Source organism: Crotalus tigris, unplaced genomic scaffold (assembly GCF_016545835.1).
Source record: "Crotalus tigris isolate CLP2741 ecotype Arizona unplaced genomic scaffold, ASM1654583v1 scf7180000023658.1318691, whole genome shotgun sequence".
Taxonomy (NCBI): Eukaryota; Metazoa; Chordata; class Lepidosauria; order Squamata; family Viperidae; genus Crotalus; species Crotalus tigris.
Window position 1 is genome coordinate 366,386 of NW_024100104.1, and position 21,257 is coordinate 387,642.

Genomic DNA, 21,257 nt, shown 5'->3' on the forward strand with positions numbered 1-21,257 from the left:
GGACCTCGGAGTCCTAGTAGACAATCACTTAAATATGAGCCAGCAGTGTGCTGCAGCTGCCAAAAAGGCCAACACAGTGCTAGGCTGCATTAACAGAGGGATAGAATCAAGATCACGTGAAGTATTAATACCACTCTTCAATGCCTTGGTAAGGCCACACTTGGAATACTGCATCCAGTTTTGGTCACCACGATGTAAAAAAGATGTTGAGACTCTAGAAAGAGTACAGAGAAGAGCAACAAAGATGATTAGGGGACTGGAGGCTAAAACATATAAGGAACGGTTGCTAGAATTGGGTATGTCTAGTTTAACGAAGAGAAGGACAAGGGGGGACATGATAGCAGTATTCCAATATCTCAGGGGCTGCCATAAAGAAGAGGGAATTAAGCTATTTTCCAAAGCACCTGAAGGCAGGACAAGAAGCAACGGGTGGAAACTAATCAAGGAGAGAAGCAACCTAGAACTAAGGAGAAACTTCCTGACAGTGAGAACAATTAATCAGTGGAACAGCTTGCCTCCAGAAGCAGTAAATGCTCCAACACTGGAAGTTTTTAAGAAGAGACTGGACAGCCATTTGTCCGAAATGGTGTAGGGTTTCCTGCCCGAGCAGGGGGTTGGACTAGATGACCTCCAAGGTCCCTTCCAACTTTACTACTATTACTATAAATTACTATTACTAATGTTAAAAGTCCAAAACAAAGCCACATTATGGCATAGTTAATTGAATCTACTTAGTCTCTTGCTAACTATCACATATCTGTATTCCTTCAATTCTTTATTTCATACATACTCACTGAGCATGGGTTACAGAAATGGGCCTATAGCTGTTTGAAATTTAGCCTCTAAAACTACAAGTAAGCTAAATTGCCTTTGCAACAAAAATAGCTTGCAAGTTGCCAATGTCGCAACATATGCATATATTAGAATTGCTAAATAGATGGAACGTATATCATATTGTTTTAGAAGAGATAGCTAAAAGTATAAACTTTACATACTGCAAACTATTAACTTTATAAACAACTACCAATGACCAATCATTCAAAGAAGGGAGACTGGGGGAAAAAAAAGATTGAGCCACAAGAATATAGCTTAACTTAATTTCAAGCAACATATTAGAAAGAAATCAACTGAGGAAAGGATGTTTAAACAACTTCACATTAACAAAATTCTTGTGAGTTCTCAATAAGAAGATGAAGAGGGAAAGACATACAGGTTTGTTTACAGAGTGGCTATGCAACTTTAAAGAACTTGTAAAGATTGTATTTCTGCCTGAATAAGATAGGGGGATAACTGGTCTCACTTACAAAAAGAAACGCAGCAAGAGTGAATACAAAAATGACAGGTGAGTTAGTTTCGTAAGTATGACAGAGTTCTGACTGAAAGGTAGATAGATGTCAGTGATAAAAGTATGGGAATTGCAATGTGGTTTTATCCCAGAGAGAGTTCTTGTAGACCAGGTTTTTGTTCTTCGTCAGGTCAATAAGAAATATGTGAAGTTGATTATAAATTTGTTGATTTAGAGAAAGCATATGAACAAGTCATAACATTATAACCTCACCTGAAACATGGGGCAGACAGAAGATAGATTCCAATAAGGGCAGACTTTGCAAAGTGGACACATCTTATATTTGTCACCACTGGAACAGATCTCCTGTCTAGTTCAGAAGGAGAGAAAAGAAAAGTGGGGAAAAATAATTAATATGGTACCAGATTCCCTCCCCCAGAACTTTTCTATTGGTTTTGCTTACTGGGTTTCATTTCTTTAGGGGTTGGGGTTTTGTTTTGTTTTTTAAATCATTCTCTGACTCTAATGTGCTGTTGAAAGTCTTGGGGGTGAAATGTTAGAAATCTATAGGTCTGTCATTTACAAATTGAGGAACATATTTAAGCAAAGGATGACTGATTAGTCAGTCATGCTGCTTGATGGAAAAGGCTGCTATATAAGTTGTCTAAACACCTTCTAAAAACAAGATAAAAAAAGGAAAGTTTACCACTTACGTTGGAATGTCATGAAACATCAGAAAAATGCCAATTATGAAGACTAGTGTCCCCACTACAGCTGCTGGAAGAAGCCATGCTGTGTAGAAACCTAAAGGAAGAGAGGCAACAGCATACTCATACTCAGCAGAACCCATGCTGCCCCACCCACTGTGATTGAGAACTATCAGCCTGCTCTCCAGAAAATCTAAGTCCAGTTTGTGATATTTTGCAAAACAGCAAAAACCAAATAACAGATCACAGATGTTACAACTCGGGGGGGGGGGTGGTTGTTAATAGCAAGTTAGTGAACAAGTTTCTGACAACCAGACTGGTTCCTAGCAATAGTATAGAAAAATGAGAGAGAAATAGCACCACAGTGAGATGGGTGACAGATAAATTAAACAAACAAATATATAATAACTCTGCCTGTGGAGCAAGTAAACACATTTAAAGATAACTTTATTCACAGGGGGAAAAGAAACAAAGCATCTACATAATTTCAAAAGTCAGGAAGCTATGGATCCATTGAAAGAGTATGTACTCACCAAGCCAGGCAAAGTAGAGAGCAATCTTCTCTCCAAAGTACCTGCGGATATGATTCAAAGGCTGGTATTTTTTCCATTTACTCCACTTGGCCCAATAATGGAAAAGAATCTGCCTCTGATTAAGTAGACTAGTGGGCTCTTCTTCTGATGACATCTTGTATGGGCCCTTTGGCAGAGAATGATATTATCCACATAAAATACAAATCTGTATAGTGTGTGTTGCTTTTTACATGAACTCTCTTACACAGTGTAAATACTTTATAAAATGCAATAATTAATACTGATAGCCATTACTTATTAAAACTATAATCATAATTAGATATAATACTTAGGAATACATACATTATACTTCTTAAACTTTTACTTGTAACTTTTTTTTAACAAAGATGACACAACAAGATGTTTAGGGTGTCATGTCAACATTCACCAAAACCTGACAACTACTCTCAAAAGCACACCCCATTCTTGCCCAATTTTCGAAGGCTGAGGGTCTGTTCTGCTACAGCCAGCCACGTGGCCTCTGGAACCTCCAAAAATTGTGTGAGAGTGGGGCATGCTTTTGTGTAATTTTTGGAAGCTGCAAAAGTTGTGCTAGAGTGGGATGTGCTTTTGTGCTGCCTCCCTACCCTCCAGAACTCATGTGGCCCCAGACCCTCCAAATATCATGCAAAAATAATGTGCTTTTGTACGGTGTTCAGAGGCTGCAGAGGCCACAGAAGTTTCTTTGAAGTTGCTTCAAGGAGAAAGCCTTGTGGGATGTAGAGCAGCCTTGGATAGGCCACAGAGGCCTGTCAATAGAAAGAGAACCCTGCCTGAAGGTAAGCAGTACATGGGAGATCCTGGGGAATGGCAGGCCATGGGGCAATTGCGCCACTCCCCAAGGCTCATGCACATTAGGGAATAGTGCAAGGCAGCCTTTTGGAGTGGCAATAGTAGTGCTAGAGCTGAAGTAAGGGCCTAGTCTCTACTTCAGGCCCAGCCTTGGTGTTGCTGCTGAGTGTGGCCTAGATTGGGGGGGGGGGAAGAGAGAGAATTGTTTCTCTTTTATTAGGAGGTGAGGTATGACATAACAGCAGAATCAAATTAGTCATTTTCTGAATGTGTGATACTCCGAGTGCAAAAGATCTACCATTACTCTTCAATGCTCACTGGCTTTGTCTCATTAAACTGAAGATATAAAACTGTCCCAAATCACTAACACTTAAACTATTATGTTAGTCTGGAAAGTAACTAGATGGTAAGTTACTTCAGGTTTCTCAAAAGATACTTTCAATACAAGTGCTGCCAATCTGATTAAGGAGTTCCTATCTGAGAGAGGACTGGGAACGATGCTTGCAAACTTACGTCATGTAGTGGAAATGCTGCTGTGAAGACTTCCTCATTCAGCAGCCTTTCTATTCCAACCTGCCCTGCATTTGGATTGCCATATGATATAGTAGACAGGATCTCATACAGCTGAAGAAAAGCAAAGAAGAGTTAAAGGAAGCCGTACTTCAATTTCCACAGTTAAAGCAACATCACCCACATTACACATTTTAAAGTCTGAAGACAGAGCTCCAATAGCAGCCCTTAATTATACTTCTTAACATTAACATACAGCATTATGATTAGTTACACATATATACACATGTTACCCTGCATTTGTTTCACTCTGGGCTTACTATTCTATGCCGTTGTGTACTACTGAAGAAGGTCTCATGGTCATCACTCCCACGGAACCTGGGAGAAATAAAACCACTGATAAATTACCAGACATAAAAAAGAAGCTATATAAAAGAGAGATTGCGATAACACCTAGCATGAAGCTATATTTGCCTTAACTATGGTTAATGACATTACACATAATGTTAAACTATAAAGCTATGTGCAACTATAAATTTTTCACATATTGCTGTTCAAAACATGTTGCCTGCTACAAAGTATGATTCTAGTCTTACTGATGAATATAATACCCTGTTTCCTCTCCATTTTTTCTTCCAATGTCCTCATTTTTTTGTATAAATTTTACTAGTTTTTATAGGGTTAGGAATGAGGTGGGATCAGGATTGGAGTTGGGATTTGGGTTAGGGTTAGGATTAGGGTTGGGTTTAGGCTCTTTCCAAATAACATTCTCAATATTTAGCAAACAGCATAATGTCTGGGTTCATGTCATAAACAATATGTTAATTAATCGCTCGATAGTCTTCTTCTTCTTAATATATATTCAAAGTTATATATCACATTCCTTTCTCTTTAACTCATGTTTCTAGCCATTGATAGAAATTATCCCATATTCTAAAATACACTGTCTTCTTTCTCTTTTATCTTTAAAGTCAATCTGTCCATTTCTGCACATTCTAAAATTTTCTTAATTAATACTTCTTCAGTTGGTAAATTTTCATTTTTCCAATTCTTGCTGCAGTTAATATGTATAGAATTAAACATATACAATCTTTCTCATAATTTGCTCCTATTATTCCTGACAAAAATAATTGTGACTTAAAGTCTATTTGTTTTTTAGTCATTTTCTCCAACCATAAATGTATTTTTACCCAAAATCTTTTTGCTTTAGGGCATGTCCACCAGATATGATAGTAAGTACCTGGTCTTTGGTTGCATTTCCAACACTTATTTGAAGTATTTTAAAACATTTTTGCTAATCTCACTGGTGTCATATGCCACCTGTAAAACATTTTATATATGTTTTCTTTATATGCCACTGCTTTAATTAATTTAACATTTCTTTCCCATAACTTTTGCCAGTCTTCTAATTCTATATTATATCCAAAGTTCTTTGCCCATATTATTCTTTGCCAATATTATCATCATGTCCACATTTTTTAGCTGAGAACAGAAATAAACTAGGAAAATGCATGGCCCTTGATTGCTTCAGAAAACAATATGATGGTTAAATCATGCTAATTTCATAAACCTCTAAGCTGTGGATCTACAGTACAGTTAAGTGCGAAAAATAAAAAGCTGTCTTGGGATAGGCTTGTACCTCATGCTAAGTGATAAGCAAACAAACCATATTTAGTGTAATGTGCTAATCAGGCTGCTATAGATGTTGCTTGGCTATTTCTGGCACAGGTAGGAAAGCGCTGAATTCTGGAAGCCAATATACACAGCATGGAAAATTCTAGGAAAAATTTATAATTCTCTACTATGTCAAGAAAGCATTCAAGAATACTGGGTATTACTGTTGGTGGGACAGACATGCATGAAACAGAATAACAGGATTGGAAGAGACCTTGGAAGTCTTCTAGTCCAACCCCCTGTTCAGGTAGGAAATCCTATACCATTTCAGACAAATGGTTATCCAATCTCTTCTTAAAAACCTCCAGTGTTGGAGCACCCACAACTTTTGGAGGCAAGTTGTTCCACTGATTAATTGTTCTATCAGGAAATTTCTCCTTAGTTCTAGGTTAGTTCTCTCCTTGATTAGTTCCCATCCATTGCTTCTTGTCTTCTTCTCTGCAACATTTATTATTGCTGCCTAATCTCAAGGGTAAGGGACTATGTTTATTTACCCCATCCCTGCAAAGTGTAAATATCCATGTAGACATTTGGAAGTCTCCTGCCTAATGAACACACTAAGAGCAGGCACATCTAAAAGGCACATGTAAAAAGGGCTTTTGTTTTAGACAATGGAAGAGATTATTGCACGTTGCTAATGTTCTTTTGAACTACATGGACTGGTGGAATCCGGGCACTTTGGAGGAGGAATCAGGGTATAAGGAATCCTGTATAATTAGAAGCTGTGATCTACAGGACAGACTGGCTGAGGCAGCATTTGGAAGGTACAAGCCAGATGTCAGTTGGGAAAAGTGCAAAAGTGCTAGAATTCCAAGCAGCCAAGAATTAATTTTCTTTCTTTCCTCCCCTCTAGGTTAAAAGCAACTCATAGAAGTAAAAGTACTGAAGCTGTTCAAGAATAATAAGCTTGTAGTCATGAATACCTATATAAATCAGGATGCAAGGGGGAGATACATTTATGAAAAGATAAAAAGTCCCATATAAAATTGTATGTATAATCTGTTCAGATCACTGTATATAATAGAAATCATCCCAAATTATTTATTATTATTAAAAAGCACTATAATATTAAACATCACTGTACAAATTGTGGAGATTTTGCAGTGATGTATTGAAAAATCTTTAGCTTCGCAAAATGCTGCTGAGCTCCTAAAAAGGATGAAGCATGAAATGTGAGTTTTTCTGATAAAAGTATTTGCAAGAGACAGATTGATTTTCCTTTATATAACTAGACTGATGCTCGGCATGACTTCCTTTTGAGAAAAGAGCAAATATTGGGATATTTGTAACATTAGGCAATGTTACTGTTGTAATCTAATTATAATGAAATAGGGGATAATAACTGTAAGCTTGGAAAAATCAGTATAGTTTAAAAAGAGGAAAGATAAAAGAAAGAAAATTCATACCAAAATCTTACCAGCGTAACTTGTTTGCTTTAAAATGACAGGTGTAGTTATCCAAGGGAATGTCAGGAACGTCATCATAGAGTAAATTAGGGATGCCCAGTTTCATCAGAATCCTGTGAGACCAGTTGACTTCAGGGTCAATGGGCATAGCCTGGGATACAGTAAAAGAAATATACTAAACAAGAGGCCTCTTTTTCTGTAGTCTCTTTCTCTCTCTCTCTCTCACACACACACACACATACACACAGAGAGAGACAGAGATTGGAAATCAAAATTATTAAATTTATGAACAAAAGCATAACATAAAAAAGAAGGGAGAGTTTCTGATATAGTTCCCTTTACTCCACCTCAATCTTTTAAATATATATAATTTATTTTTACACTCACACATAAAAATGTTCAGTGCACGAATCACAGAAAATAGACATTAGAGATTAGTGAAGAGCTGTTTGTTCCAATAGAATGCTCATTTCTCATTTTATCAAAAGAAATAGCAATTAAAAACTATCACTGGAAAAATTAAAAGATGGGGAGAGGTGGGGTGAAGAGAAAAGGACAAGACAACTTGTTTCTTTCTATGCCTTTTTTCCTCCAATTTTCACAGTTTTTCCCCTGCATTCTTATTTGTTGAATCCACTGTTCATATACTCTACAAGTTGTTACTATCTTAGCTGGAATAGAAGAATGCTTAAGTCAATGCTATCCTATCTTCTAGAGAAAAATGCACAATATGACTTGCAAAGAATCAGAAAGAGTTTGCTAGCATCTTTACTAACATTTCCATTAAAAGATTTAAGATTGTGTGTGTGTGTGTGTATCTGTATGTATGTATGTATGTATGTATATATGTTTTCTGAGGTTTTCGCGGGTGTTTGTATGTAGGTCTTTGGTTGTTCGGGTTTTCTCCCGTGTAAAATTGGAAGTGTCTTGGCGACGTTTCGACGAAGTCCCATTCGTCATCTTCAGGCTGGTGTTTTCAGCTTCGTGCTTCGAGCAGCAATGTGTATATATATATATATATATATATATATATATATATATATATATATACACACACACATTGTATATATATATACAATGTGTATACACACACACACACACACACACACACACACACAGACACATATATTGTCAAAATAATGATCACCAAGAGAATATCTATCCAAAAATAGAATTTAATCCACCAAGTTTTCGTCAAATACATTTGACATCGTCAGGGTTAAAAGACAAATGCCCGGGGAAGTCTTATATACAGTTGTTTAATGCCTGTTTCCGGCTCCTGGAGCGTGTCATCGGCCCCAGCTGATCGAATTGAGTCCCAAGCACACCCCCCACATCAGCACCTATCCTCTTTGCATTGCTAATTTGCATTTTGTCATACGTTACTCCGTTAGCTGTTTCAGGGTTGGTCAGGTTGGAGGTCAGGTTGGAGGTCAGGATGTAAGTCTTTAGTTGTTCGGGTTTTCTCCCACGTAAAATTGGAAGTGTCTTGGCGACGTTTCGACGAAGTCCCATTCGTCATCTTCAGGCTGGTGTTTTCAGCTTCGTGCTTGCTCCTTGAAGCACGAAGCTGAAAACACCAGCCTGAAGATGACGAATGGGACTTCGTCGAAACGTCGCCAAGACACTTCCAATTTTACGTGGGAGAAAACCCGAACAACCAAAGACCTACATATATACATATATATATATATATATATATATATATATGGTTAAAAAGGTTAAAAATATGAACCCTGGGAGTATACATGGTGAAGAAATAAAATGAACACCAGGGTGATAAAAACTGTAAAAGTTTTTAATTAATTAAAACTATGAAAGTTTAATTAAAAGCGCCAAGCTTTCGCCGTCACCTGCCGGCATCTTCAGGGCTAGCGCGCCAGAGAATGAGGAAGTCCTTTATAGGCATGTCAAGGTTTGCGCCCGGCTCCTTGACCTTGTTATCGGGCCTGATTGATTCAATTGCGTATGGTTAACCTGTTTTTCCTTTCTCTTTTTGGTTGCATTTCTATCTTCATCCATCCTTATTTCTCTCAACCTTGGGGTGGTTGGGTGGCAACTCCAGTTGTTTCGGTTGTCTTTGCATTCTGACCTCCCCCCAGGTTCAGGTGGTAGTGCACATTCCACATTCCTTTCACAGCCATGTCCTACCCAATTGTTCCTTTTAAAGTAACTTTCCTTTTTAGTCCCAATACTTTCATTTTTGGTGCGCCCGTCATCCGGATGGTCTTGCGAGCTGTTACGAGTCAAATACGGCGTGGGGGGGTGTTCAGCAAGGTGGAGGGGTCGTTCCCTGGTCATCGCTATACCCAGCTGTCTTGCGCGTGTCCTGCTTCGGGTACTCGGTCCGGGGGGTGTGTGTGTGGTAGTCGAATCACGCTCCTTCTGGCTGTCATAACGTTTCTCTTCGGCTCTCCCCCTTTCTGCACTGTTGGTATTCGTGTGCATTCCATGGGAGTTCTCAGGATCATCGGGTAGGGGGCGTGACGGCTCAATCCCTCGCACTCCACCGCTCTCTGATCTTCTCCCCTCCTCTCCGGCGGTGCTCGGGGATTCGTCGTTGGCCATATCCCGTGATCTATCCCCCCTAAGTCCGATCGCTCTGGCTGCGCGAGGGGGTCTTCTCCTCCCTTCCGGACCGGCCACGATGTTTCTTTTGGCGCGCAGGCGAGCTGTTGCGTTTGGCGATTCCCCCGCGCCTCCACCTGCCGTATCCTCCTTCATCTCGTTCTCACTATCAGAACTCCAGATCTCAGTTTCCACCACCCCCCTAGTCCTCTGGGATTGCGGTAGCCTCACTGGGATGGTTGGGGTGTCCCGCAGTTGCCCTTCCTCCTCCGGATTGCACCAGGTCTGTTGGGCAATTTGCCCTTCCTCTTTGGTATCACCGGGATTATTATTAAGCCATCGGGGGTGTTGCCGCTGATTATTAATGCTCCATGATCTTAAAGCCACGTATGCCGGGCATAGGTCAACATGCCTGTTAATAGATCTATTATCCAAGAGCCATGCCTCCCTAAGTAGGCGGCCCCCTTTGGTGTTATCATTCGCCAATACGCTGACGCCACTGAAATTAAACCTATGGCCCAGATCTACCGTGTGTGCCCATATCTGGGAGTAACAATCTCCCCTTCTCACTGCCAATCTGTGTTCGTGGACCCTGGTCTTAATCCGTTTAGCAGTCTCCCCAATGTAATTGCACTGGCAGTCCATGCAATCAATCCTATAAACGGCTGCCGATCTTTCAGTGTTGGGAAGCAGGTCCTTGGGGCGCATTATAGCCGCCCGCAGTGTTTGGTTTGGTCTATGGGCTACCTGTATGTTATACGGTGCCAGGATCCTCGCTGTGGCTTCTGATAAATTATGAATATAGGGGAGGGTGATACGTGTAGTTGCCTGAGGTGTGGATTCTTGGGATGTAAGGTTATCCCGGGGTCCAGGTAGTTTACTGAACTGATTAATAAACTTTACCGGGTAACCATTACGTCTACACATTTGGAAGAGGTGGTTTCTCTCTTCCTTCTTGGCTCTGACGGTGCTGCAGTGTGTCTCCACCCATTTGAATAATGTCCTGACACAGCTGACTTTATGGGCCATCGGACGATTGCTCCCAAAGTGGAGAATCCTGTCCGTACATGTTGGTTTTCGGTACACCCTGGTAGCCAGACATCCATCCACCTGGCGCTGCACTAATACATCCAGGAATGCCAAACTGCCCTGAAAGGTGAAATAGGTGTTAAGGCATACCTTTCACCTTTCAGGGTACTATATATGAACAAATTAAAGGAACACCTATGGGGTCGCCGATCTCCAGTGTGGTTGCAGAGATAGTACTCCAACAGTTGGAACACATAGCGATGGCCCGGTATCAACCAAAATTCTGGGCCCGCTATGTGGACGATACGTTTGCGGTCATCAAGAAGCGACACAAGACTGACTTTATGGGCATTTTGAATTCGGTATACCCAGACATCCAATTTACTATGGAAGAGGAAGATCAGGGCAGTTTGGCATTCCTGGATGTATTAGTGCAGCGCCAGGTGGATAGATGTCTGGCTACCAGGGTGTACCGAAAACCAACATGTACGGACAGGATTCTCCACTTTGGGAGCAATCATCCGATGGCCCATAAAGTCAGCTGTGTCAGGACATTATTCAAACGGGTGGAGACACACTGCAGCACCGTCAGAGCCAAGAAGGAAGAGAGAAACCACCTCTTCCAAATGTGTAGACGTAATGGTTACCCGGTAAAGTTTATTAATCAGTTCAGTAAACTACCTGGACCCCGGGATAACCTTACATCCCAAGAATCCACACCTCAGGCAACTACACGCATCACCCTCCCCTATATTCATAATGTATCAGAAGCCACAGCGAGGATCCTGGCACCGTATAACATACAGGTAGCCCATAGACCAAACCAAACACTGCGGGCGGCTATAATGCGCCCCAAGGACCCGCTCCCCAACAGTGAAAGATCGGCAGCCATTTATAGGATTGATTGCATGGACTGCCAGTGCAATTACGTTGGGGAGACTGCTAAACGGATTAAGACCAGGGTCCACGAACACAGATTGGCAGTGAGAAGGGGAGATTGTTACTCCCAGATATGGGCACACACGGTAGATCTGGGCCATAGGTTTAATTTCAGTGGCGTCAGCGTATTGGCGAATGATAACACCAAAGGGGGCCGCCTACTTAGGGAGGCATGGCTCTCGGATAATAGATCTATTAACAGGCATGTTGACCTATGCCCGGCATACGTGGCTTTAAGATCATGGAGCATTAATAATCAGCGGCAACACCCCCGATGGCTTAATAATAATCCCGGTGATACCAAAGAGGAAGGGCAAATTGCCCAACAGACCTGGTGCAATCCGGAGGAGGAAGGGCAACTGCGGGACACCCCGACCATCCCAGTGAGGCTACCGCAATCCCAGAGGACTAGGGGGGTGGTGGAAACTGAGATCTGGAGTTCTGATAGTGAGAACGAGATGAAGGAGGATACGGCAGGTGGAGGCGCGGGGGAATCGCCAAACGCAACAGCTCGCCTGCGCGCCAAAAGAAACATCGTGGCCGGTCCGGAAGGGAGGAGAAGACCCCCTCGCGCAGCCAGAGCGATCGGATCTTAGGGGGGATAGATCACGGGATATGGCCAACGACGAACCCCCGAGCACCGCCGGAGAGGAGGGGAGAAGATCAGAGAGCGGTGGAGTGCGAGGGATTGAGTCGTCACGCCCCCTACCCGATGATCCTGAGAACTCCCATGGAATGCACACGAACACCAACAGTGCAGAAAGGGGGAGAGCCGAAGAGAAACGTTATGACAGCCAGAAGGAGCGTGATTCGACTACCACACACACACCCCCCGGACCGAGTACCCGAAGCAGGACACGCGCAAGACAGCTGGGTATGGCGATGACCAGGAAACGACCCCTCCACCTTGCTGAACACCCCCCCACGCCGTATTTGACTCGTAACAGCTCGCAAGACCATCCGGATGACGGGCGCACCAAAAATGAAAGTATTGGGACTAAAAAGGAAAGTTACTTTAAAAGGAACAATTGGGTAGGACATGGCTGTGAAAGGAACGTGGAATGTGCACTACCACCTGAACCTGGGGGGAGGTCAGAATGCAAAGACAACCGAAACAACTGGAGTTGCCACCCAACCACCCCAAGGTTGAGAGAAATAAGGATGGATGAAGATAGAAATGCAACCAAAAAGAGAAAGGAAAAACAGGTTAACCGTACGCAATTGAATCAATCAGGCCCGATAACAAGGTCAAGGAGCCGGGCGCAAACCTTGACACGCCTATAAAGGACTTCCTCATTCTCTGGCGCGCTAGCCCTGAAGATGCCGGCAGGTGACGGCGAAAGCTTGGCGCTTTTAATTAAACTTTCATAGTTTTAATTAATTAAAAACTTTTACAGTTTTTATCACCCTGGTGTTCATTTTATTTCTTCACCATATATATATATATATATATATATATATATATATATATATATATATATATATATATATATATATAGGTCTTTGGTTGTTCGGGTTTTCTCCCACGTACAATTGGAAGTGTCTTGGCGACGTTTCGACGAAGTCCCATTTGTCATCTTCAGGCTGGTGCTTTCAGCTTCGTGCTTTGAGCAGCAATGTGTGGTCTTAGCTGTTTATTCCTTTTAACTGCCAGTGGGGGTATGAACTGATTGGGTGGGAGCTTGGCTGTGTTCTGATTGGGTGGAGGTGTGTTCTGAATGGTTAGGGGGTTGGCTGTGCTCTGATTGGCTGGGGGAGTGTTCTGTTTGGTTGTGCTCAGGTTAGTCTGAGTTGCAGAGGGGTTTAAGATTTTGGGCTGCCTTGCTATTTTCTGGCTTTGCGTTCGTGGTCGTGTCTCCTCTTCATGGAGGGTGTCAGTTTGCTTCATGTATGGATTGGAGGGGTTTAAAGTGGCTAATGATGCTGCTGTGGTCTGGCTTCTGGTTTGTGGTCGTGCCTCGTTTGTGTGAAGTTCATTTCTGATGGATCCTGAAAAGAACAGAATTGGCCCTATCAGAAATGAACTTCACACAAAAAGATTCCTCCTAGACCGAATTAACAAAGATCTCCTCACACTCCACCTCAAACTCAGCAACAAGATCCACCCCGCACTTTGGGACAAATCCAAACAACTCGCCGTCTGGAGAGCTGAAACACAGACCACCCTCAAGACAGATACACACACCAACAAACTCCGAAGACTACAAGAACGCCAGAAACAAACCCCTCCTCCCTCACAGCCACACATGAAACAAACAGTGCATAACATCTCAGATAGGATCCTCACCAAAGCCGAAACCAATGTCCTTTCCAAAGGATTCAACTTTGCAGTCGCTCCCAAACACATCCCCACTGAAACCATTATATGTGGAGTTGAAACCAGCCTGACCAAAATCAACCCCGACGACGCTAACAGAATCAGACTCGAAATCACCAACATCCTCTGCACCAGCAAGCCACCCAAAAGCAACTTACCCAAAGAGGAACAGACAGCACTACGTAACCTGAAAGAAGACACCAGCATAATAATCCTACCAGCAGACAAGGGCAACGCCACGGTGATTATGAACACATCTGACTACCAAACCAAATTAACCAACCTACTCCAAGACTCCACATACAAACCCCTAAATACAGATCCCACCACCTACCTGGAAAAAACCACCAGATCCAAAATAAAAGCCTCCCCCATTAGCGAAGAGATCCAGCAAAGAATCATTCCCAGAGAGAAATCATCCAGATGCCCCAAACTCTATGGTCTCCCCAAGATACACAAAGAAGGAACCCCACTCAGACCTATAGTCAGCTCCATAGGCTCACCTCTACAAAACCTAGCCAAATTTCTCGCCAAACAACTACAGCCCTATGCAGAATCCATCACCTCACACGTAAAAAACTCATTCCAGTTTATAGAGATCATAAAGAAACAAAACTTACAGCCCAGCGACCTACTAGTGAGCTTCGATGTCATATCCCTCTTCACCCAAGTGCCTATCAAAGAAGCCTTGACAGCTATTCAAAACAAATATAACCCCCCCAAACACATCTTAGATCTGACCAACCACTGCCTATCCAACACATACTTCATCTATAATGGACAAAAATACAAACAAACAGAAGGAGCACCCATGGGATCACCCCTCTCACCTGTCATTGCCAACCTCTACATGGAACACTTTGAAACCCAAGCTCTAGAAAAATCGGATCACAAACCCAAACTCTGGCTCAGATACGTAGACGACACCTTCATAATCTGGCCACATGGGAAAGAAAAACTGGACAACTTCCTCACACACCTCAACAGCCTACACCCCAAAATACAGTTCACCATGGAAACAGAAGCTAACAACCAACTTCCCTTCCTGGATGTCTTAGTCTACAAGAAATCCAATGGCTCCCTAGGACACACCATCTACCAGAAGAAAACACACACAAACCGCTATCTGCACGCTCTCTCACACCACCACCCAGCACAGATCAACTCTGTAGCCAAGACACTCATCTCCAGAACAAAACGCTTAGCTGACGAACAACACCTAAAACCCGAACTACACACTCTCACCAATGTACTAACATCCAATGGATTCCATAGAAATAAGATTACAAACCTAATCCAAAAAGAAACCCCCACTAAAATCCAAGACAAAGAACAAGAAAACGGCAAAGCCCTCCTCCCATACATAAAAGGCACCACAGACAGAATCAGTAAGATCCTCCATAAACACAACATCAAAACAGCATTCTGCACAAACAGAAAAATATCCACCATCCTTAGAAACCCCAAAGATAAAATTGAATTAGAAAATCAAGGAGTATACGAAATCCCATGCACCACTTGTCCCACCACATACATCGGACAAACCAACAGAAGAATAAGTGCACGCATTGAAGAACATAAGAACTCAGTCAAAAAAGAGGAACCAACATCTTCCCTGGTCCATTCCCTGGTCCAACACTTAAAGCCACAGGACATGAAATTGACTTTAAAAATACCAGAACCATTGCCAAAAGTGAACATTTTAATAACAGAATAATCAGAGAAGCCATCGAGATAGAAAAACGCCCACACAGCATGAACAAGCGAGATGATACCTCCCGCCTACCAGCCATTTGGAAACCCGCCCTTATTGACAAACGACTCCCTAACACAAAAAATGATACCAGACCCACACTCACAAAAACCACACAGGAGGTCACCACCACACATCCACGCAAAAAACAAACCCAAAGCCACACCGATGACGAGGCCCGACCACAAACCAGAAGCCAGACCACAGCTGCATCATTAGCCACTTTAAACCCCTCCAATCCATACATGAAGCAAACTGACACCCTCCATGAAGAGGAGACACGACCACGAACGCGAAGCCAGAAAATAGCAAGGCAGCCCAAAATCTTAAACCCCTCTGCAACTCAGACTAACCTGAGCACAACCAAACAGAATACTCCCCCAGCCAATCAGAGCACAGCCAAGCCCCTAACCATTCAGAACACACCTCCACCCAATCAGAACACAGCCAAGCTCCCACCCAATCAGTTCATACCCCCACTGGCAGTTAAAAGGAATAAACAGCTAAGACCACACATTGCTGCTCAAAGCACGAAGCTGAAAGCACCAGCCTGAAGATGACGAATGGGACCTATGTCCTTTTGAATCCTGTAAAATTTGTATCCAATAAATTATTTTCTGTAAAGTTTGTTCTTCTTGTCCTACATAGAATCTAGAGGGATAGTACTGATCATTGATAGTAACAATTATATTGGAGAAATATCATGTGAAGCCATCTCTGGTATGTACTATTTGGGTCTTATGATGGGACTGTTGATACAGATGTGGGAGCAAGGTAGATATCTAGGGTTTTTGCAGAGTCTGGTACCTATGTTGGCATTATCCTACTTTTGCTTGTGAGATTCTTCAGATTGGATGCTTGTCTGTATGCAAATAGGGGCCTGTCACCCAATGCCTGAATAAGTGCAGTGTCATTTTCTAGTATGAGCTGTAGTTTATTAATAATGCATTAGTGTGATTTAAACATGAACTGTAGGAGTCAACCAGTGGCTTTCAGTTTCTCTTTTTCTGGTCTGTCTTTTAATAAATTCCCTTGGGAATTGGCCTGTACTATTGTCTATTGATCTCACTGGGTGGGAAGTTCAGTCTTGTGAATACTGTTTTTATTCCATCAGTTGAGTATTTCTGTTAAGTGGGCAAAAACAAATACAGTCGCTGTGTAAAACATGGCTCCTGAAGTCTTATGCCTTTTAACAACATCTGTTAGAAAAGATGCTGACCAGGCTGCTTTTGATTTTTTGGTAACATAGTTAAAACAGATCTACAAATTTTGCATATTTTTTCTTTTATTTATGTACTTACTTATAAAAACTTTTATTGTACTGCCAAGCTTCCCAAAATACTGGACAGTTTACAAAAAGTAAGTAAAAACAAAACATTTAAATGAACAAAAATCACTGTTCACAAAAGGAAGATACTGCAGAAGAGGGATATTGACTGCCTTTCTGTCAAGCTCGTAGTTTCTGTATCGAGACATTCTTTTTTATGAAGTAATGTTTAAATAAGCAACTTCCAATCAACTGCAGTCTAATGTAAGACAGCTAATAAACAACTAAAATCCCCAACCTATTCTTTCTTGAGATCAGAATATAAAAAATGATTTTAGCTGGCAGCAAATTTTGATCCAGGGGTATTAGGTTTCACAACATTCTTACCTGCAAGGGAACTCTCAGCCTGAGGTCCTCAGCGTAATAACATAGCACACTCCAAGGAGCACTCAACAATATATAGTGGACCACTTTCTTTGTATGTTGGGCTGCATGCTGCAAAAGCAGACCATTAGAGTCACTCAGCTACATCAAAATTTTAAAAAATGTATTCAACTGGGGAGGCAAATATTCCTTTTATTTATTTATTTATTTATTTAATTTTATTTATATGCCGCCCAATCCCAAAGGACTCAGGGCGGCGTACAAAATTAAAACAATCATCTAACAATAAAACAATAAAATAATACAATCATACAGCATGTCCGATCATATCCCCCCCCCCCCGGGGACATCAGCCCCAGGCCTGCCGGAACAGGAGAGTTTTAACGGCTTTCTTAAAGGCCGGCAGGGTGGGAGTAGTTCGAACCTCGGGGGGAAGTTGATTCCACCAGGTCGGAGCCACTACAGAAAAGGCCCTTCCCCGAGGGCCCGCCAGCCGACATATTTCCAAATACTCACAAGCAAAATAAGTTTAACAGCAGTTTGTCTCAACCAGAGTGCTTTTATTACCTGTCCTATCTGACCCCAATTAATGCTAACAGCTATATTGGATTGAAATGATTCTCTTTTTCAGCCCACTTTAAATGCCATTGTTCTGATATCAGAAACATATTAACAGTCCCAGATTACTAGGAGAGAAATGTTTGTAATCACTGCATTCAAAATAGAATATGAAATAGCATTTAACAGAAAAACAGAATTGGAAGAGACCTTGGAGATCTTCAATTCAACCCCAGGCAGAAGCAGGAGACCTGATCTATTCCAGACAAATGGCTGTCCAATCTCTTCTTAAAAACCTCCAGTGATGGAGCACCCACAATTTCAGAAGGCAAGCAGTTCCAATGATTAATTGTTCTAACTGTCAGGAAATTTCTTATTTCTCTCCTTCATTAGTTTCCATTCATTGCTTCTTGTTCTGCCTTCAGCTATTTTGGAAAAAAGGTTGACCCCGTCTTCTTTATGGCAGCCTTAGAATATTGAACACTGATCCATATTACCCTTGTTTCCTATTTCCTATTCCTACTTTCATTATCTGCCTCCCGTGCAAAGCACAGTCTTATGTCAAAACATATTCCATTTCAAAAGTTGCTAGTTCAAGTGTGGCTTAAAGAACCATAAGAGAAATCTCTAGGATGGTGGTTTTCAAACTTTAAGATGCCTGGACTTCAACACCCAGAACTCCCCAAGCAACATGGTGGGAATTGGAAGTCCACACATCTTAAAAATGGCCAAGTTTGAAAAACGCTGCTCTAGAGGTTGGATCCCATACAGAGCAGGAAAAGTCTTCTCTACCCTAACATGGTGATTCTTTAAATCACATGAATTCCTCTTCACTTTCCATAAATTTTGGTACTGTCTTTCTATTATGTATTTCTTTTTCTTAAATACCAAAGTATGGCATATTACATATAGAATCATATATATTTCAGGTATATTTCTAATTACAATTAATCAGGGGAACCTTTGAGCACAGAATACTAATACTATACATTGCTGTGTATAAGGACTTCTAGGGAAAGCAATGGTGGATTGAAGAAGGCTCTATGAGAACAAAGCCAATGGATAGGCTGTTTGGAACGTCTCTCTGGATCAAGGGCAGGGCAAGGATCACCCACACACTTGCTCCACACAGAGATTCCCCATAAAGAGATAGAAAAATAGCAATCTCCAATGGATTTGAGTTCTAGGAGAAAATTATCCTGTTAAGCTGAGGATGGGTGCCTTCAAATGAACGCTGGATTTGCCTACTCTCTAACTATTGTATTACTATCATCCTTCTCATCTTTTCTATAACCTATTTCCTTATCTTCTTACGACAATAACTTTGTTGCTTGTATCTTATAATTTATATTGACTGTTTATTTAGCATCCTAGTATGATTTATATTGCTTACTTGGCATCCTATGATTATCACTGAGTGTTATATCTTATGATTTATAATGATTGTATTTTATGATTATGATCATGATTTATCACTTGTTGCTTGTATGTATACTGAGAATTTATGCACTGGAGAATTTATGCACTGGAGTCCAACCATTCTTGGTCAATAAAGAACTCTATCAAATTCTATCTATTAGGAAGCTGCTTGTTAGTGATTTTCTAGATGTTAAAAATCTTCTGAAGGGTAAGTTTTATCACACCACAAGTGTTTCCACACAAGGGTTTTCACCCTGGATGAAATAAGTTTTATGTAAGCTAAGGATAAAAGAAATGCAAGAAAGCAAAATGGCTGTCTGAGGAAGCTTTGCAAATAGCTGAGGAAAGAAGGGAAGCGAAAGGTAAAGGAGAAAGAGAAAGATACACCCAATTGAATGCAGAATTCCAGAGAGTAGCTAGAAGAGATAAGAATGCCTTCTTAAATGAACAGTGCAAAGAAATAGAAGAAAACAACAGAATAGGGAGGACCAGAGATCTCTTCAAGAAAATTGGAGATATGAAGGGAACGTTTCATGCAAAGATGGGCATGATAAAGGACCAAAATGGCAGAGACCTAACAGAGGCAGAAGAGATTAAGAAGAGATGGCAAAACTACACAGAAGAACTATACAAGAATGAGCTTAACATCCCAGATAACCACAATGAGATGGTCATTGACCTCGAACCAGACATCCTAGAATGTGAAGTGAAATGGGCCTTAGAAAATCTGAGCAACAACAAAGCTAGTATTCCAATATCTCAGGGGCTGCCATAAAGAAGAGGGAATTAAGCTATTTTCCAAAGCACCTGAAGGCAGGACAAGAAGCAACGGGTGGAAACTAATCAAGGAGAGAAGCAACCTAGAACTAAGGAGAAACTTCCTGACAGTGAGAACAATTAATCAGTGGAACAGCTTGCCTCCAGAAGCAGTAAATGCTCCAACACTGGAAGTTTTTAAGAAGAGACTGGACAGCCATTTGTCCAAATGGTTAGGGTTTCCTGCCCGAGCAGGGGGTTGGACTAGATGACCTCCAAGGTTCCTTCCAACTTTACTACTATTACTATTACTAGTGGAGGTGACAGTATTCCAGCTGAGCTATTCAAAATCTTAAAAGACGATGCAGTAAAAGTGCTACACTCAATTTGCCAGCAAATTTGGAAAACTCAACAGTGGCCACAGGATTGGAAAAGGTCAGTTTACATTCCAATTCCAAAGAAAGGCAATGCCAAAGAATGTTCAAACTATCGCACCATTGCACTCATTTCACATGCTAGTAAAGTTATGCTTAAAATCCTACAAGCTAGACTCCAGCAGTATGTGGATCGAGAACTACCAGAAGTGCAGGCAGGATTTCGAAGAGGCAGAGGAACTAGAGATCAAATTGCCAACATACGCTGGATCATGGAGAAAGCTAGGGAGTTCCAGAAAAATATCTACTTCTGCTTCATTGACTATGCAAAAGCCTTTGATTGTGTGGATCACAACAAATTATGGCAAGTTCTTAAAGAGATGGGAGTACCAGACCATCTCATTTGTCTCTTGAGAAACCTATATGCGGGTCAAGAAGCAACAGTGAGAACCGAACACGGAACCACTGATTGGTTCAAAATTGGAAAAGGAGTCCGGCAAGGCTGTATACTGTCGCCCTGCCTATTTAACTTATATGCAGAGCACATCATGAGAAAGGCAGGGCTAGATGAATCAAAAGTTGGAATTAAGATTGCCGGGAGAAATATCAACAACCTAAGATATGCAGATGATACCACTCTAATGGCAGAAAGTGAAGAGGAACTAAAGAGCCTCTTGATGCGGGTGAAGAAGGAGAGTGCAAAAGTTGGCTTGAAACTCAACATTAAGAAAACCAAAATCATGGCATCCGGCCCTCTCAATTCCTGGCAAATAGATGGGGAAGAAATGGAGGTAGTGACAGATTTTATTTTTCTGGGCTCCAAGATCACCTCAGATGGGGACTGCAGCCAAGAAATTAAAAGACGCTTGCTCCTGGGGAGGAAAGCTATGGCAAATCTAGACAGAATACTAAAAAGCAGAGACATCACCCTGCCAACAAAAGTACGT

General features: G+C 41.5%; 1 protein-coding gene across 7 annotated transcripts in view; it reads right to left on the reverse strand.

Moving 5' to 3' along the window:
• ANO7 (anoctamin 7) overlaps positions 1-21,257 on the reverse strand; it is a 55,420-nt gene that overhangs the window by 22,546 nt on the left and 11,617 nt on the right. For all 7 annotated transcript variants that reach the window (XM_039320543.1, XM_039320548.1, XM_039320546.1 and 4 more), the window contains 7 exons: positions 17,207-17,314; positions 6,958-7,097; positions 4,187-4,244; positions 3,870-3,980; positions 2,526-2,691; positions 1,999-2,089; positions 1,559-1,655 (listed from right to left, as the gene is read on the reverse strand). In XM_039320543.1, the coding sequence (XP_039176477.1) occupies positions 1,559-1,655; positions 1,999-2,089; positions 2,526-2,691; positions 3,870-3,980; positions 4,187-4,244; positions 6,958-7,097; positions 17,207-17,314 (771 nt within the window). The remainder of the gene's footprint in view (positions 1-1,558; positions 1,656-1,998; positions 2,090-2,525; positions 2,692-3,869; positions 3,981-4,186; positions 4,245-6,957; positions 7,098-17,206; positions 17,315-21,257) is intronic.